The 18,986-nt window shown below is 38.9% G+C and overlaps 1 protein-coding gene across 8 annotated transcripts in view; it reads right to left on the bottom strand.

The window, feature by feature from the left end:
* itsn2b (intersectin 2b) overlaps positions 1–18,986 on the bottom strand; it is a 224,996-nt gene that overhangs the window by 25,495 nt on the left and 180,515 nt on the right. For all 8 annotated transcript variants that reach the window (XM_063035010.1, XM_063035019.1, XM_063035026.1 and 5 more), the window contains 5 exons: positions 15,370–15,491; positions 13,588–13,694; positions 10,182–10,365; positions 3,328–3,426; positions 2,091–2,258 (listed from right to left, as the gene is read on the bottom strand). In XM_063035010.1, the coding sequence (XP_062891080.1) occupies positions 2,091–2,258; positions 3,328–3,426; positions 10,182–10,365; positions 13,588–13,694; positions 15,370–15,491 (680 nt within the window). The remainder of the gene's footprint in view (positions 1–2,090; positions 2,259–3,327; positions 3,427–10,181; positions 10,366–13,587; positions 13,695–15,369; positions 15,492–18,986) is intronic.

The raw sequence follows: 18,986 nt of genomic DNA, 5'->3' as shown, positions 1-18,986 counted from the left end.
GTGATGTCACTGTAAGAGCCAGTCTTGTCCACAAATCCAAAGGAGAAAAAGAATTGAGTTGAAGGCAACCACCCATTCACAAGCAAAGTTATTAACTCATTTTAGTTTAAAGTTTTTAAAAACATTCAGAAATATAAAAAGAACTAAAACAAAATACTTTGAAAAAAAACTTTTAAATGTTGAACTGAATCTTAAATAAACAATTAGAATATTTAAAAAAAAGCTTTGGAAATATTTTTAATATTCCTTTAAATTAATCAGCAATAAGGCAGACTTTGTAAAACAACCAGCTCTATCACAGCAGATCTCCTTCATTAACATCAATGGAAAACACTCCCTGTGCCTCTTCACATCCACTGCAGAATCTCTGGAAGAGTTCCATCCCTAAATACTGACCGGGTTTTTCTCCCTTATTAAGATCTGTGTTGAACTCATGTTTATCTCATCAACTTTAACCTTTTGGCTTTTTAAGTGTTATGTTGGAATGGATGTGCCACTATTAATTTTTAATGCAGTCTGATATCTACTTTGAATTTTAATTAGATTTCACAGGTAGAATCCACAGATCAAATTTAACACTGAAGATTTAACCCCGACAAAGTGTTTGCTTCAGACTTAGATTACCAAGTTACAACTGCAATTTCTATACAGAGTAATTGAAAAGTACAGCACAGAAACAGGCCCGTCAGACCATCTGGTCTGTGCTGAACCATTTAAACTGCTTACTCCCATCGACCTGCATGGGGACCATACCCCTACTATCCGTGTACCTATCTAAACTTCTCTTAAATGTTGAAATTGAACTCTCATGCACCACTTGTGCTGGCAACTCATTCCACATACTCATGACCCTCTGAATGAAGAGTTTCCCCTCATGTTCCCTTTCAACCTTTCACCCTTAATCCATGACCTCTAGTTGTAGTCTCACCAAACCTCAGTGAGAAAAGCCTGCTTGCATTTATTCTATCTATACCCCTCATAATTCTATATACCTCTATCAAATCTCCTCTCAATTCCCCTTGTTCCAAGGAATAAAATCCTAGCTTATTCAATCTTTCCTTATAACTCAGGTCCTCTAGACCACGCAATATGTTTATAAATTTTCTCTGTACCCTTTCAACCTTATTCACATCTGCAAACTTGACTACAAAACTGAAGTAGTGATGTGCCACTGTTCTTACTAAATTCTGTCTAAGGCTGCTTTGATTTGATCATAAAATAATTATTTTGGACAAATTTCTACAAACATTGAACATTGAAGACATATAGAAAATTGTGGAGATAAAACAGTTGGAAAGGGGAGTGAATAATTCATGTCTTGGGTGTTAAATTCAGAATGGGCTCTATTCTTAATCATTTTTGCTATGAACAAATCCATACAGACAATTGAACATGAGAATAATATTCACGAATAATGATTTACCCAAACATATATTTAAGGAAATTATAAAAATCACAGATCAAAAAAGCCCACCACAGAACCTGAAATGTGAACTTATCCCTTCTTTCTCCAGGGCACTCTACACTTTTCAGATCTGTCTAATCATAGGTTTTAGCATTCATTTCCTTTGTTATATTAAACAGGAGTAACAATAAAATAGTAAATTTCATTACTGAGATCTTGTCTGACATTTAATCTTATATGAAGTCCATAGGTTAGGAATGGCTCCAAGACTGTAGACATTGAATATCAGTAATCTGAAATTATCCTGGTACATACAAAAGGACTAGTGATAGGCTAGGTATCAGAGACATTGCCAAAATAACTGGACATTTCTAAATCTTTGTGGGCAAAGCAGAAGTTGAGGCGTGCAGGAGCCTTCTGGGCTGCACTCACAGTGGCGAAGTAGTTTTTGGGATATTAAACAGGTAAGAACCAAATCTTCTTGTTCATTAAAACATAATTTCAAGTGCAGAACTTTGCAATAGGAATTACTTGGAAGCACACCTTTCTCATTAATCTGAAAAATATTTTAAATGAATGCATTTTCCCGTTATCAATAAAACTAAATAACCACAAATTTCGAGCAGTTTATCAAGAAGGATACAGTATAATTTATTTGTAAACTAGACCAACTCAAACATCTCACCTCTGCTAGCCCATCACACTGAACGTGTGACTGAATCCATTCTAGGCGGTCAGAGTTTTCCTTCTCACGCACACCTTCATTTACTTGGGAGCACAGCTCCTCTGCACGGTCCAATGCTAACTTTAAATGGCTATGGTCTGCGTGGACCTCTGGAGTGTTTTCCAAAATCTACAGTTATGAAATGAATTATCAGTAAGAATTAGTAAAGATTACAGAGTTCACTGTGAATATATTAACTCACGTGAAAAGATATCATAGATTCTGCAAATAATTATTGCACAGCATTATATCTGATATCATAGTTAAACGGTCTTTATACAAATAAATTTCATTTTTGTGTGCAAAAACTAGTAAATATTGGTAAATATCCTCTGGCAGATTACCAGGACTTCAATCATTTTTAGCTTTTATTTTTGGTTCATTTTGGGACTTTGTTTTTGATTTAATGGTTGGCAAAGCTGGTATATAGTTATTAAAAATAATCTAACAAAATACACAAAGTTGGAAACTGTAAATACAAATCAATTTAAATTGTCAATAACTGATTCGTAACAGTCACACGTATAGATTTAAGGTTATTTTAACATTAAAATCAATCACTGTCCATGAGGTGACCACCAGCTACTTCAATAAACACATGGGATATGCCAGTATTTGTGCATTTTGAAAGTTGTGTGTGACATCCTTAAATGAATCAGTAATTTGCATATTTGTTTTTTTTTTGGCAGCATTGAGTTTATCACAGAAGGGAAGATTGATTATTCCAAACATGCCTTGCATCGAGTTTTATTGCTTAATATCTTAGAAAGTTAAGTCCTCCATACAGCAAAAGAATTATTTTTTTTTCAGAAGTAACTTTTCATAAAAATTCTCCAGAGAAATTTGTTAGAATAAGCTTCAGTGGGAATGGCCCCCTTGAACAATACATTTGGAACAAAATTAATGTAAAATGTCTTTTACATGTTAATTTATTATATGATATTTCATGTATCATAATATAAATCTTCTTTGAATAAATCTTAAAAATGTTTGAGTTGCATAGGACTTAGACAATCGACAATTTTAAAAACAAATTGAACTGGATGGGAAAAATAATCTTGAGGTATCATGGGATTGGGAATGGGACTGACTGGAGTTCTTATCAGAAAGCAGCGTGGACTAAATGGGATTCTTCCATGTCTTTATGACTCCCAATTATAATCTGCACTACAAGTAACACAAGTAAAATTGCACTTACATTTTTAATAATAAGTGGATAACGTGTAATTCTCTGCATTGGCTTTAGTAAGAAACTGGAAAGAGGCATCCCTTTACATCGAGGGTCAAAAGCCAATTTCTGTGGACAAAAAATGTGAAACCGTCACTGAAAATAAATAGTGAAGTAAATATATTGCATATGGCCAATAACATGACATAGATATAACAATTTTTAAACAAAAAAAATCTAAATCTTGCTGGCCTACTTTTACATTTGCTTATTATTGATTTTGATTAGAACTTGAAAAGGGAAATGCTTGTTAAGAAAATACCCATTGTTCCATCAAGATTTTGGCTGCAGAGGAAATACAAGGCCCAGAATAAAACAGAAAACTAGACACATCAGTAAAAAGCAGCATACAATAATTCTGGAGGATTTAATTTTCATGCTGGTTGGGCAAATCATTTCATCAGTGCATAGAGGACTTATTCATGCTGTTTACATGCGATAGTTTTCTAGGTCAGTATGTTGAGGGTCAGAATATTTTAGATCTAATATCGTGCAATACATGATAATCCTGTAGTTAGAAGGCTTTTGATCTGACTAAAAATGCACATGAACTAAAGTTTGAGAGACTTACAGACTATGAAATGCAGAGGGATCAGCGTGCCTATATGTATAATTCACAAAAAGCTAATATGCAACTTCAAGGCATAAGAAAAGACGAACAGAACATTACTGTTCATTGCTAAGGCAATAAATACAAAAGTGAGGAGGTTACAATTTATTACACAGAACTTTGGGCAAAGCCTTCTGCACTATTGCGTACACTTACAAGGAGTGCCTCACAAGGAAGTGTTGCCGCTATCACTGGGCAGGAGGTAAAGTGGGGCAGCACAAGGTTTTCCAGTGCCACTGACCTGAGTTCAATTCCTGTAACTGCCTGTACATTCTCCACGTGACCATGTAGGTTTCCTCTTGGTGCTCTGATTTCCTCCCACAATCCAAAGATTGGCAGGTTAATTGGTCATTGTAAACTGTCCCATGGTTAGACTAGGATTAAATTGGGGGGATAGCTGGGCAGTGTAGCTCGTGGGGCTGGAAGGGCCTATTCTGCACTGTATCTCAATCAATAAATGAACAAACAAACAAATAAATGGAAGCCTCAGGTCCCACACTACCAGGTTTAGGAACAGTTATTACCCCACAGCCATCAGGCTCCTGAACGATGTTGATAACTTCACGTACTACTGTTCTGAATTGATTCACTTTCGAGGATTCTTTACAACTCATGTTCTCAGTACTGCTGCTTGTCTTCTTCTGCTCATTAGTTGTTTGTCAGACTTTGTCTGTTAATGTATAGATATTTTGTAAAATTCTATTGAACTTTTTTTTCCTGTAAGTGCCTGCAACAAGGTAGTATATGTATGGTAGCATAAACATACTTTGATAATTTACTTCGAACATATCTTTGAACATTATATAGTATAATCTTCATATTTAATGAAGGAAGTTAATGCATTGGAAGCAATTTGCTGAAATTTTACTGAGCTAAAACCTGGCATGGGAGTGATGCTTGGGAGGTGTTTTGCAAATGCACACTCTCTGAATGTGAGCCTCTATTCAGTCGGTGAGGGTGTCCGTGAGCTTCCACTCTTAAGGCCGTACCTTTCCATTTCAATTGCTTCTCATCTATCTCAGACCTGTTGAGCCCCATCTGCCCAAACATGCCAGTGATAATAAAAACTAATACTTACACTAAAACTATGATTGTGCTTTATTATCACATTCAATAAGATAGCTTTGCAAAGATTGTAACTAGTTGTGGATAAATTGCAGGCTGCTTCCATCTGATGACAGTGTTATCCTGCTGTAGAGAAATGCTACTCTTGAACAAGAGAAACTGCTAAATCTTCCTGTCATCTCCAACTCATTTACATGCTTTCAAGGTCTAAAGGGTTCACATTTGCAGACCACTTGCCTTGTGGTCATATCTAACAAACCTACTTTTTGTGGCAAACACTAAAGAAACACCCAATGGTCATGAACTTTCTCACCTTCTGATTTACCCTGATATCTGAACAGTCCTTTCTGTATATGTTTATCTCAAACCAAAACACTATAGATGAAAATTTAAGAAAAAACTGCAGATTCTGAAAGTCTGAAATGAAAACAGAACATTGTATACCTACAGCATATCACAATGCATCACTGAAACATTAAATCTGTTCCACTCTTCAGATATGCAAGCTGAACCGCTGGTATTCCAGTACACTTCTTATGTTACTCAGCATAACAGTTCATGGTTTATTTTAGAACACTAACTTTTATTAAATCAAAACACTTAAACCTAAATCAGCTTTTAAAAAATCTATTACACTTGGCTTAAAGTTCACACTTTAAAGTTTTAAAATTTTATCTTGGAAAATATTATCATATTCTACTGGTCAGAAATGCTCTAAGAAACATCTTGATTTCTCAAGATAACATAATAACATCTATTCCCTCATTGTGCGAAACTGAGAATTAATACAGAGAGGAGGAGGAGACGGGCTGAAAGGGAAATAGATCAGCCATGATGAAATGCTGGAGCAGTCTTGATGGGCCAAATGACCTACCTCTGCTCCCATAATTTATGGTCTAATCTGATAAATGAAACCCTAACCCAATACCTTAAAAATCAATCTGGAAACTAAGAGGGGAAACAGATTTAACTGCAATTTAATTGAGGACCTTCATTTTACAACTAGAACACCAAACAGGAGAACAAACAATTGCATCAAAAAATACTGCAGGAACACACACAAAATGCTGGAGGAACTCAGCAGGTCAGGCAGCATCTATGGAAATGAATAGACAGTTGATGTTTTGGACTAAGGCCCTTCATTAGAATTGGAAAGGAAAGGACACGAGCAGGGATGATGACAGAACAGCAATGGTTGGAGTTTCTGGGAGCAATTCAGAAGGCACAGGATAGATGCGTCCCAAAGAAGTAGTACATAAGAACATAAGAAATAGGAGCAGAAACAAGAGTAGGCCATCTGGCCCATCGAGCCTGCCCCACCATTCAATAAGATCATGGCTGATCTGTCCATAAACTCAGCTCCATCTACCTGCCTTTTCCCCATAACCCTTAATTCCCCTACTATGTAAAAATCAAACTGTATCTTAAATATATTTTGTGAAGAAGCCTCAACTGCTTCCCTGGGCAGAGAATTCCACAGATTCACCACTCTCTTGGAAAAACAGTTTCTCCTCATCTTCGTCCTAAATTTTCTCCCCGAATCTTGAGGCAATGTCCCCTAATTTTAGTCTCACCTACCAATGGAAACAACTTTCCTACTTCTATCTTATCTATCCCTTTCAAAATTTTGTATGTTTCTATAAGATCCCCTCTCATTCTTCTGAATTCCAGAGAGTATAGTCCCAGGCGACTCAATCTCTCCTCATAAGTTAACTCCTTCATCTCTGGAATCAACCTGGTGAACCTCCTCTGCACTGCCTCCAAAGCCAGTATATCCTTCCTCAAGTATGGAGACCAGAACTGCACACAGTACTCCAGGTGTGGCCTCACCAGTACCCTGTATATTTGCAGCATGACCTCCCTGCTCTTGAATTTAATCCGTCCAGCACTGAAGGCCAACATTCTTAATAAACTGTTGTACCTGCAAGCCAACTTTTTGTGATTCATGAACAAGCACTCCCAAGTCCCTCTGCACAACAGCATGCTGCAATCTTTCAACCATTTAAATAATAATCTGCTCTTCTATTATTCCTTCCAAAGTGGATGATCTTGCATTTACCAATGTTGTATTCCATCTGCCAGACCTTGGCTCACTCACTTAACCTATCTATATCCCTCTGCAGACTCTCCACATCCTCTGTACAATTTGCTTTTACACTCAGTTTAGTGCCATCAGCAAATTTTGCTACGCTACACTCAGTCCCCTCTTCCAAATCATATTAGCTTAAAGGCAGGATAACACAACCATGGCTGACAAAGGAAGTCAAATCCAATAACAAAAGAGAGGGCATTTAATAGAGCAAACATCAATGTCAAGGTAGAGGATTGCAAAGCTGTTAAAGAACAACAGAAGGCAAATTTTTAAAAAAGCCATAAGGAGGGAAAAGATGAAATATGAAGGTAAGCTAAACAATAATATCAAAAAAGATACCAGAAGTTTTTTCAGATATATAAAGAGTAAAAGAGAGAAGCGAGAGTAGAAATCAGACAGCCGGAAAATGATGCTGGAGAGGTAGCAATATGGGACAAGGAAATAGCATACGAACCGAGTTAAGTATTTTGCTTGAATCTTCACTGTAGAAGACTAGCAGAATGCCAGAAGTTCTAGAATGTCAGGAGGCAGAAATAAGTGTAGTTACTATTATTAAGGGAAAGGTGCTTGGGAGGCTGGAAGGTCTGAAGGTAGATAAGTCACCCCAGCGTTCTGAAAGAGGTGGTTGAAGAGATTGTGGAGGCAGTAGTAATGATCCATCAAGAATCACAAGATATGTTTCTGGAGAACTAGAAAATTGCAAATGTCAGTCCACTCTTCAAGAAGGAAGAGAGGCAAAAGGAAGGAAATTATCGGCCAGTTAGCCTGAGCTCAATGGTGGGGAAGATGTTGGAGTTGATTGTTAAGAATGAGGTCTCAGGATACTTGGAGGCATCTGATAAAGTAGGCCAAAATCAGCATGGTTTCCTTAAGGAAAAATCTTGCCTGACAAATCTGTTGGAATTATTTGAAGAAATAACAAGTAGGATAGATAAAGGAGAATCAGTGCATGTTGTATACTTGGATTATCAGAAGGCCTTTGACAAGATGCCAACATAAGGCTGCTTACCAAGAGCCCCTGGTATTACTGGAACGATAATAGCATGGATAGAGGATGGGCTGACTGGCAGGAGGAAAAGAGTGGGAGTAAAGGGAACCTTTTCCGGTTGACTGCCGATGACTAGTGGTACTCTTCAGGGGTCGGTGTTGGGACCAATTCATTTTAAGTTTTATGTCAATGATTTGGTTGATGGAATTGATAGCTTTGTTGCCAAGTTTGTGGACATACGAAGATTGTTGGAAGAGAAGGTGGTGTTGAGAAAGCAGAGAGGCTGCAGAAGGACTTAGATTAGGAGAATGGAGAATGGACGAAGAACTGACAGATAGAATACAGAGTCAGGAAGTGTATGGTCATGCACTTTGGTAGAAGGAATAAAAGCATACACTACTTTCTAAATGGGGAGAAAATTCAAAAATTCGAGGTGCAAGGGGACTTGGAGGTCTTCCTTGAAGGTATATTTGCAGGTTGAGTCGGCGGTGAGGAAGGCAAATGCAAAGTTAGCATTCATTTCGAGAAGAGGGCTAGAACATAAAAGCAAGGATGTAATGCTGAGGCATTATTTGGCACTGGTGAGGACTGACTTAAGAGTATTGTGAGCAGTTTTGGGCTCCTTGTCTAATATAGGATGTGCTGACATCGGAGAGGGTTCAGAGAGGTTCACAAGAATGATTCAAGGAATGAAAAGGAGTCATGAAAGGTTCCGGCCTCTATTTGCTGGAGTTTAGAAGAATGAAGGGGGATCCTATCAAATGTTGAACAGCCTACAGAGAGTGGATGTGGAGAAAATGTTTCCTACAGCAGGGGAGTTTAGGATCAGAGGGCACAGCCTCACAATAGAATGACGTCCATTTATGAGAGCAGGAAGAATTTCATTGGTGAAATTTGTTGCACACAGGCAGCTGTGGAGACCAGGTAACTGGGTGCCTTTAAGGCAGAGGGTGATAGGATTTTGATTAGTTATTGTTGTTTCATATGGCATGGCCTGGGAGGGGCAAATGCAAGTCTGTCCATTCAGGAGCCAGGGTTGAATCAATCTTTATCTGGCATCATGTCCACAGCCGTTTCAATTAGGGTGGACCTGAGTTGGCATTGCCTGATGGAGTCCTTAAACCGTGCAAGCTTCCACACGTCAATGTGTTGATCCAGGTCATGAAGAATTAGTCAGGCCATGAAAGGTTCCAGGGAGAAGCAGGAGAATGGCATTGAGAGGAAAAATGGATTAGTCCTGATGAAATGTCAGGGCAGACTTGCCAAATTCTGCTGTTATGTTGTATGGTCTTGTGTCATGTGGAAGAAGCCAAAATAAGGTGGAGAGGGGAATGGAAGGAGTACAAGTTAGAAAGCGATAGGTGAAGCCAGGTGGGTGGGAGTGGAAGAAAGAAGCAGGGAAGTGATAGGCAGAAAAGGTAAAGAGCTGGAGGGTCAGGAATCTGATAAAAGAGGAGAGTATCCATGGGAAAAAGGGAATAAGGAGGGGCACTGCGGGAGGTGATAGGCAGTTAAAGAAGAAAGGTGAGAGGACAGCCAGAGTGGGGAATGGAAGGAAGAGGAAGAGGGAGGGGGAAACATTTACTGCAAGTTAGAGAAACTGATGATCATGCCATCAGGTTGGAGGTGAAAGAATTAAGTATTGCTCCTCCAGCTTGAGAGTGGTTTCATCGTGGCAGTAGAGGAGGGTCATGGACTGAAATGTTGGAATTGGAATTAAAATTGTTGGCCACGGGGAAATCCTACTTTTTGTGGATGGAACAAAGGCGCTCAACAAAGTGGTCCCCCAATCTTCACCAAGCTCTCACCGATGTAGAAGAGACTGCAGCAGGAGCACCAGATACAGTAGACAACCCCAACAGATTTGAAGGTGCATCAGATGTCCACCTTTCTGAGCAGGAAAGTAAACCTATTACCCCTGGATTTATATTCTCTCCTAGCCTTGATCAAAATTTAACCTTATGTCTTATTATTGAATGATAAGACAGAGGGAACAGACGTACAAAACTTATTGATAGTAATTACTCAGAAATGTTTTTAAGAAATAAATGAAAATGCAGCTTTCTTACTTTTAGATAATCTTTAAAATCTGGTTCTTCGTCAGTTTTCTGCTGAAGTATAGATGCTCCATTCAGCTGGCAACTACAAAACCGAATGTAAGCCTGCATGTGCGACAGTTCTGTGGTCAGGATATCTCCAATCATCTGCACAGGCATTTTCTCCCCAACAATCTTCTTCCTGACACGCAGAGCCCTAAAGTAAGATATTTGCAAAAGATAAATCTAATGTGCTTGTGTGACAATATTTTGAGGAATTCAAGCTAAAAGCTGCTCATGCATAGTTGATCCAAAGGCCTGGTTTTCTGGGTTCTTTGCAAACATACTGCTTCAGAAATACAATACAAAGTTTACCTGGTTTACCTACTGCCTCGTCAGTTTCTATCTCAGAAATGCAGAAGTAGCTTGAATTCTTACTGACAACAGAAATATGTTGTACAAGTTTTTTATATGCCTAATTTGTGGATCATGAGATGCTCAAATCTGTGGAATTTAAATATATCCAATTAAGGAAAAGGATCAGGATTACTGGCTCATGTATATAGCTAGGGTGCCTAAGACTTCTGGACAGTACTGCGTTTATCAACATGGAGCAGAGAGAAAATTTGCAAATCTGGTGGGAGCTGAAGTATGCAGGTGTTTCCAGCGAGTGGACAGCCGCAAGGCCGTGGGACCAGACGGCATCCCAGGGTGGGTACTCAGAGTGTACGCGGCACAACTGACAGGTGTGTTTACAGACATTTTAAATCTTTCTCTCTTCCAGCGTAGGGTGCTCTCCTGCTTCAAAACATCCACCATTATCTCTGGTCCTAAAAAGACCATGGTAACATGTCAGAACGACTGGCATCCTGTCGCACTCACCGCAAATGCTTTGAGAGGCTGGTCAAGGATTACATCTGCAGCAAGCTGCCACCCACACTGGACCCCCTACAGTTCGCTTACCAACCGACTGACAGATGACACAATAGCTAGATGATGCTCTACACACCATTCTTACACATCTGGAGAAGAGGGATGCTTATGTGAGAATGCTGTTCTTGGACTACAGTTCAGCATTCAACACTATAATTCCCTCCAGGCTCAACAAGAAGCTCAGAGACCTCGGTCTTCACCCTGCCTTCTGTAGTTGGATCCTGGACTTCCTGTCAGATTGCTGGCTGGTGGTAAGAGTGGGCTCCCTCATCTCTGCCCCAGGACCCTCAACACAGGTGCCCCTCAGGGCTGTGTACTAAGCCCCCTCATTTACTCTCTGTATCACCATCCACAGCTCCAATCTGCTAATTAAATTTGCTGACAACACCACACTGATTGGCCTAATCTCAAATAATAATGAGGCAGCCTACAGAGAAGAAGTCATCACCCTGACACAGTGTTGTCAAGAAAACAACCTCTCCCTCAATGTCGCAAAAACAAAGGAGCTGGTTGTGGACTACAGGAGGAATGGAGACAGGCTAACCCTATTGACATCAATGGATCTAGGGTTGAGAAGGTGAACAGCTTTAAGTTCCTCAGCATAAGCATTACCGAGGAGCTCACGTGGTCTGTACATATTGGCCGTATGGTGAAAAAGGCATAACAGCGCCTCTTTCACCTCAGACAGTTGAAGAGGTTTGGTATGGACCCCCAGATTCAAAGAAATTTCGATAGGGGCACAATTGAGAGCATCCTGACTGGCTGCATCACTGCCTGGTAGGGGAACTGTACTTCCCTCAATCACAGGACTCTGCAGAGAGTGGTGCAGACAGCCCAGCGCAGCTGTAGATGTGAACTTCCCACTATTCAGGACATTTGCAAAGACAGGTGTGTAAAAAGGGCCTGAAGGATCATTGGGGACCCAAGTCACCCCAACCACAAGCTGTTCCAGCTGCTACCATTCGGGAAACGGTACGGCAGCATAAAAGCCAGGACCAACAGGCTCCGGGACAGCTTCCTCCACTGGGCCATCAGACTGCTTAATTCATGCTGATGCAATTGTATCTCTATGTTATATTGACTATCCTGTTGTACATAATATTGATTATAAATTACTTTAAACGCACATTTAGACAGAGACATAACAAAGATTTTTACTCCTTATGTATATGAAGGAGGTAAGTAATAAAGTCAATTCAATTCAATTTAAAGAATGCTGGGAATGGTGAGGGTGGAGTGGTCTGGGAGTAGGTATGCCCGGGCGGGGATGGCACAGGTACAGACACACTCAGCCCTGAGACACCAGGCAAGGTTGTTTGATTCCAGACAATTGTTTCATCAATCATTATAGAATGTTTCTCTCACTCCCTTCCCCTTTTACCCCAACATGATTCCCCTCTCCCTGCCCCCTTCCCACTCTCAGTCCATAACAGAAACCCATATCAGAATCAGGTTTATCATCTCTCACAATGTCATGAAATTTGTTCTGTTTTTGCAACAGCAGTGCAGTGCAAAACATAAAATTACTACAGTACTGTGCAAACCCTTAGGCACACTTGGTATGTGCGTACGACGTTTGCACAGTACTATAGTACTGGTGGCCTTGAAGCTTCAAATGCCACAATCATCCACATTTGTTTCACTCCCTGTCAGAGTCTGAAATCTTTACTTGGTCTGACCCATGTAACCTGAGATCACATTAGCTCACCTCGTAAGTGTCCTGGCGAGCCATTTGGTTCAAGGGCAAGAAGGAATGGACGATAGATGCTTGTTATGAATTGACTAAAGGAATGTTCCTATCCAACTCTGCAACATGGCTGAACTCATGTTGAGGTTAAACTCCACAATCTTTGAATCTCTCTCAGTACATCCAGCATTTTGAGATCAGGTCCACGTTCTGCTCTTGACCAGTCTTCCCACTTTCTGGTGAATCTTTTTGCACTCTTTCTATTGTTACCACATTCATCGTGAAGTGTAGTGACCAGAATTGTAAGTATACTCCATGTGCTTCAAAGGTTAATAAAGTTGTACCTTTTCTGCTCTTGTGTTTTATGCCCCCCGCTAATGAAAGCAAATATCTTTAATATCTTTTTTATATCTACCTGCATTGTTTGCCCTAAGGGATTTTTTGAATATGTGCATTAAGGTCCCCCCGTTCCTCGATACTCCTTCATATGTTACCATTCGTTAGTTATTGAGAAACAGCGTGGAATAGGCCTTCCAGCCCTTCGAGCCATGCTGCCTAGCAACCCTCGATATAATCCTGGCCTAACCTCGGGACAATTTACAATGACCAATTAACCTACTGACCGGTACATCTTTTGACCGTGGGAGGATATCGGAGCACCTGGAAGAAACTGACACAGTCACAGGGAGAACGTACAAACTCCGTACTGGCAGCGTTAGGAACTGAAGTGATAATAAACTTCATTCTGTTTACAATCTCAGGGGTGGCTATCCTAAAACACATACATACATACACACACACACACACACACACACTTACTTCAAGAGCTTGGTGTTTGACATGATGAGTTCTTTCCAGTTCACGAAAATGGTTCGCAGCTCAGACTCTGTCAGAAGCTTGGATTCTGCCATTGGTTTCTCAAAAACCTGACAAATAAAATACATAAGAACACAAACACGAGAAAATCTGCAGAGGCTGGAAATCCAAGGCAAAACACGCAAAATGCTGAAGGAACTCAGTAGGTCACGCAGCGTCTACAAAAGCGAATAAACAGTTGATGTTTCAGGCCGAGACTGATGAAGGGTCTTAGCCTGAAACAACGGACTGTTTATTCATTTCCATTGATGGTGCCTGATCTGCTGAGTTCCTCCACCATTTTGTATGTTATGTAAGAACACAACACAATTCAAGTGTGCCTGCAAAGGACTTTAACCTCCAACATTTTACTCCATCCTGCAATTCTTCATTGCTTTCTGTAGAAAATAAATTCCACTTCTGCCATCCTTTCTACTCCAAAAAAGTAATTTCAAGACATAATTAAATCATTTTGTGCATCTGCATAAAAGACAATTGTCTAGTGTGGTGCTCAAAAAATTATAATACAGGATATTAAAGTTTCAAATTAATTTCTCTGCTTAATAGTTCTAAGTTTAAGGTTCAAAGTATATTTATTATCAAAGTTTATATACAGTATAGAACTCTGAAACTTGTCTGCTCCAGACAGTCACGAAACAAGAAAACCATGGAAGCCTTCCAAAGATAAACAACGACCCTTCCCAACCATGCACAAAAAACCAAATCACACAAACAGCAACAAGAACACCTATCCCCCCGACCCCCAAATGCAAAAAACTGACAAATCGCGCAAACGACAATAAGAAAGGACAGATGAAAATGCAGAATATAAAAACCTAAAACTGAAAGAGCCCAGTTTGAACTGCTGTTCAATCCATGGCATAAAAAAAGATTGGGAACTCCTGGTCTAATGAATGATTTTTTATCATGAGAACTCTCTGTTTTTGACTTCCATCACCTAACAGTGAATGAAAATTAAAAATAACTACAGACGCTGTACATCTAAACTAAACCCGGAAAATACTGGAAACCACTCAGTAGGTTAGGCTGTCTGTAGAATAAGGATCTGAGACCTCCTATCACAACTAGGAAGAATAAAATAAATGGAATTATAGATTAAATTAAGATGATCTTATTTACTCTCTCGATTCCAATTCTGGTAAAGTGTCCTAGTCCTGAAATATTAACTGTTTCTCTTTTAACAAATGTTGCTTCACCAGCCAACAGTGTATACTTCCTGATGTGCTCTATTGAGAACTGGAGTGCTAATTTGCTATATTCCATAGGACCATAAGCAGAATTAAGCCACTTGGCCCATTTAGTTTGCTCCGCCATTACATTGTGGTTTATTTATTATCTCTCTCAATCCCATTCTCTTGTCTTCTGCCTCTGGCGCCCTTACTAATCAAGGACCTATTAACCTCAGCTTTAAATATATCCAATGACTTGGCCTCCACGGCCATCTGTAACAATGAATTCCACATATTCTAAAGGGATGCCCTTGTGTTCTGAGGCTGTGCCCTCTGGTCCTAGACTATAGAAAAGTGGGGGAGTCTTTCCACTAAAAATGGTATCTGGAAAACATTTCATACGGTCCCACTTGAATCACACTTCACTTCACTTCACATAGGGAAGCAGAAACAAAATAACTAAAGCAGAGAGATGGTCTAATACATTGAAGCATTACACTCTCTCCTACATTTTATGAAAGCTGAGCAAAAGATATTCAAACCTGTTAGTCCTTACCTCCAAAACCAGTTGTAAATCATCCATGTACCTCTCTTCAGTCTGAATCAGTTCATGAATGTAACCTTGGCGTTTTCTTTCGATAGGTTGCATGGTGTCAAGGCAATAGAGATCAGCACACCCTGTAGGCCATTAGAGTTCATTACAGACTGAACTGTATATACCATTTCAGTCTTCAACAGCATGCTATGTAGCCCTTCATCTTTTGATTTTGAGGGTCAAAGATTAATCACAACTTAATTAACATTAAAACTATACTCAAAAGCTAGCATTTGGTTTTGGAAAATTTGTTTCTGAAATCTGAAAAAGTGAATATTAAATAAGCACACCACAGAGGCTCCATGGTGGCATTTCTCCAGTTCATGATATGCCTAATATGAAATTAGAATTACTTTAATCTGGTAAATTCTTTCCTGAATGATTAAATAATTTGATGAAAGTCAAAAATATAGATTTTTATAAGGAAATCAGGTGCTGCAGAGTTGAATCTAATTTGGTTGGTTTAACCTGAAACTTTGACTCTAGTCACATAAAAGATGTGTTGTATGCCATTCCAGAGTAATGCAACAGTTCAAGAAGACATGAAGGAAAATCCAGCCTACACAAGTAATTAATGCTAGACTTGCATGTAGAAATCACACAGGATTTTTTTTTTAGAATTTGGTTTTAATATTTCCTGACCTAAAAAGACATACTTCTCAGTGGCTGTGCATGTCAAAATGATATTTAATGATCGTAGTCAGAACCAATAATTTATAAATAAAATGCATAAGATCTTTATAAGTTAGGAGCTGATGACTGTTTCTAGGATATTGAACTCTAATTTTGTAACTTCCATTCTGCAAAGAAACGAAATATTTGTAACATTGATAATTGGCTTTTCTTTGGTACTTTTGTTCCCTCGATGTCACACACCTTTACTGAGGGGTTGTGTGTTGTTATTCGCTGATAACGTCCATATTTAACTGTCTGCCACACTTCATTTTTAACCAAAAAACTCCTTCCATCTTTCAAATAGTGTTCTGGGAAGAGCCGCAGTACTGTATGTATATTTCTACTGTGAATACTTCTCTATCCTTGAAAATATAAAGGAAAAGCTTTTTCCCCCAACAAATGGACAATCATCAAAGAGGAGGCCAGTCTATAATTTGCAGCAGACCTCAACCTTGTTAAAGGACATTAATGCTTCCTTAAGTGTAGATATCAGTGTTTATCTAAAGCACAGAGCTGCTTAGCTTAGAATCAAGGCTCTGGACAGCAGATTTCAATGTTCTGCTGGTTATAACGAGTGTAGTTGACAATTTTATTACTTCATCTGAAAAGAGGCAAGTGTGGCACCTATCAGCAGTCTCAAAATGAGAGATGGAATCTCCAGAAAAATCCAAACTTTGAAGTTCGGCAATTTCATTATCTAATGAAATTTAGATAATTACTACTAAGCTAAATATAATACAGTGCAATACAGTGCCCAGTTAAGCTGAGTGAACAGTATATGAAGTTGGAATAGTAGATGTGTTAAGAATTAATATAAAATAAGTGCAGAGCTTTGTATTAAAGATTTTTGGGTTACTTCATTTAGAGCTGCCATAGGCAACGGCAATCATGCTAAATCACCACAGCAGACCATACTCCAATAGCTTTACAGTGTGATGTGATGCTCAATAGCTTAATTACTAACTGGGCAAAATAAGCTGTCATCACGGTAACCCACTTATAAACTAACACCTGATGTGGATAGTTGTAACATTGATAGTACTAGATTCTGTTATAATGCATTTCCATTTCAGCCATAGGAGGTCAGTAGAAAAATTAGTCACCAAGGACAAGGTAATGGGAACACCATCATTTGCAGGTTCTCTTCCAAATTGCACATCATGCCAAGCTGGACATAAATCACTAGTCCTTTGTTATCATTGGATCTAAATCTTGGAACCTTTCCCAACAACACTGTGGAAATACCTTCACCAAAAAGACTACAATAATTCAAGGCAGCTCATCACTGTCTTCAAGGACAATCAGAGGTGTGCAATAAACTCTGGCCTTGACAGTGATATGAATATCCAGAAAGTGAATTTAAAATGTTCTTTCTATGCATTGCACCGATTAGTATTAATTTTCTTCTGCCATTATTTTGGTTAAGTTGTATTATATTTCTGACTCTAATATTAAAAGAAAAAGCTGTTGTGTTATGATAAGCACGTATGGAAGCAATCTCAATACCTCTAGCAGATTTGCTAAGAGCAAGATGCCTGCCAAAATTCAGAATTAAGAAAACTTATCAGAAATGTATTGATTATAAAATCAAGTGTGACATTGCTGCAACTATCATCGGGTAAAATGAGCATCTAAAATCCTCAATTTTTCTGCATTGTTTTAACAGTCCCATTACAAAGTTGACTCTAAGCACAATTAAGCTTTGTGTTTATACGATGCTCATGATTGAATGGCTTTTAATTACTAAGCAATACACATGGAGCATTCTGGCCAACTGCTTTGTTAATGGGTTGTTTATATGCTTAAAATAGCTAAATGACAATTTGCATTTTGATCTATGAGAATTAATACCCAACTTATAACAACCACTGCCATGGAGATTTAATCATCAAAAATTTTAAATGATATAGCCTTTTGCTTTGATGGGTAAATAAAGTTTTTATATTCCAGATTAATCAAACGCAAGCTCAGTTAAAGGAATGAGTTCACAGGAGTACATATGCAGGCCAGAGGATGAATACTTGGCAATAAGTGGCTTGCATCTTCTCAGCTTAAACTTCTTCACCATTCTGAAGTCCATCTAAGGATGGAAAACTCACCACTTGGTTGGACATCTGTAGCCATAACAACAACCAGCAACCTGACCATTACTCAGGGGAAAGCAATTCACTTTATCAATGTCTTGACTGCTTAATTCAGCAGTAAGTTCCCTACCATTAGTGTTGGTGACCACAGCAAGTACACTATTACTACTACTACGTCGACTCAGGCCTAGGGGGCTGGCGTTGGGCATGATGACAGCAAGTACAACCTACAGGCAAAAACTCCCTAAGGTTACTTTTCTAACAGATCCACACCGGTGACCTCTTCCACAAAAGGCTAATAGTGATGTAATGGAAATATCTGTAAATCCAAGCTCCCAATGAACACACAATATATCTATCTACCTGAGACTTCTGCACAGTACTATATCTTATGTCTTTCCAGTAACCAAATAACACTTAATACTACAAGCTAATACAAAGCCAAGTATTCCTATTTCATTTTCCCAACCACTTTCCTATTTTAACCAATATACAGTACTGTGGAAAAGTCTTAGGTACCCTGGGTATATACATGTGCCCTAGACTTTTGCACAGTACTGAATGTTCAGTGTCATTGACCAGATTAATAGAATGTTAAATGTACGAGTGATAGTACCCAGCCCAAAAACAGGAACATGTAAGAATATCTGGAAACAACCATTTCAGCTGTTTGTGCTATGCTCAGTAAGAAATAACCAATACAATAATTAGTTCCAGCATAACATTTCAATTCTTCCTTTTACCTTCACATCACAGTTATTAATGACCACTTCTGAAAAACAGAGTTACAGAACACAGAACAGGACCTTTGGCCTGTCC

This window comes from Mobula hypostoma, chromosome 2 (genome assembly GCF_963921235.1).
Source record: "Mobula hypostoma chromosome 2, sMobHyp1.1, whole genome shotgun sequence".
Taxonomy (NCBI): domain Eukaryota; kingdom Metazoa; phylum Chordata; class Chondrichthyes; order Myliobatiformes; family Myliobatidae; genus Mobula; species Mobula hypostoma.
Note: the sequence above shows the minus strand (reverse complement) of the source record. Positions and strands in the feature narration are given on the sequence as shown.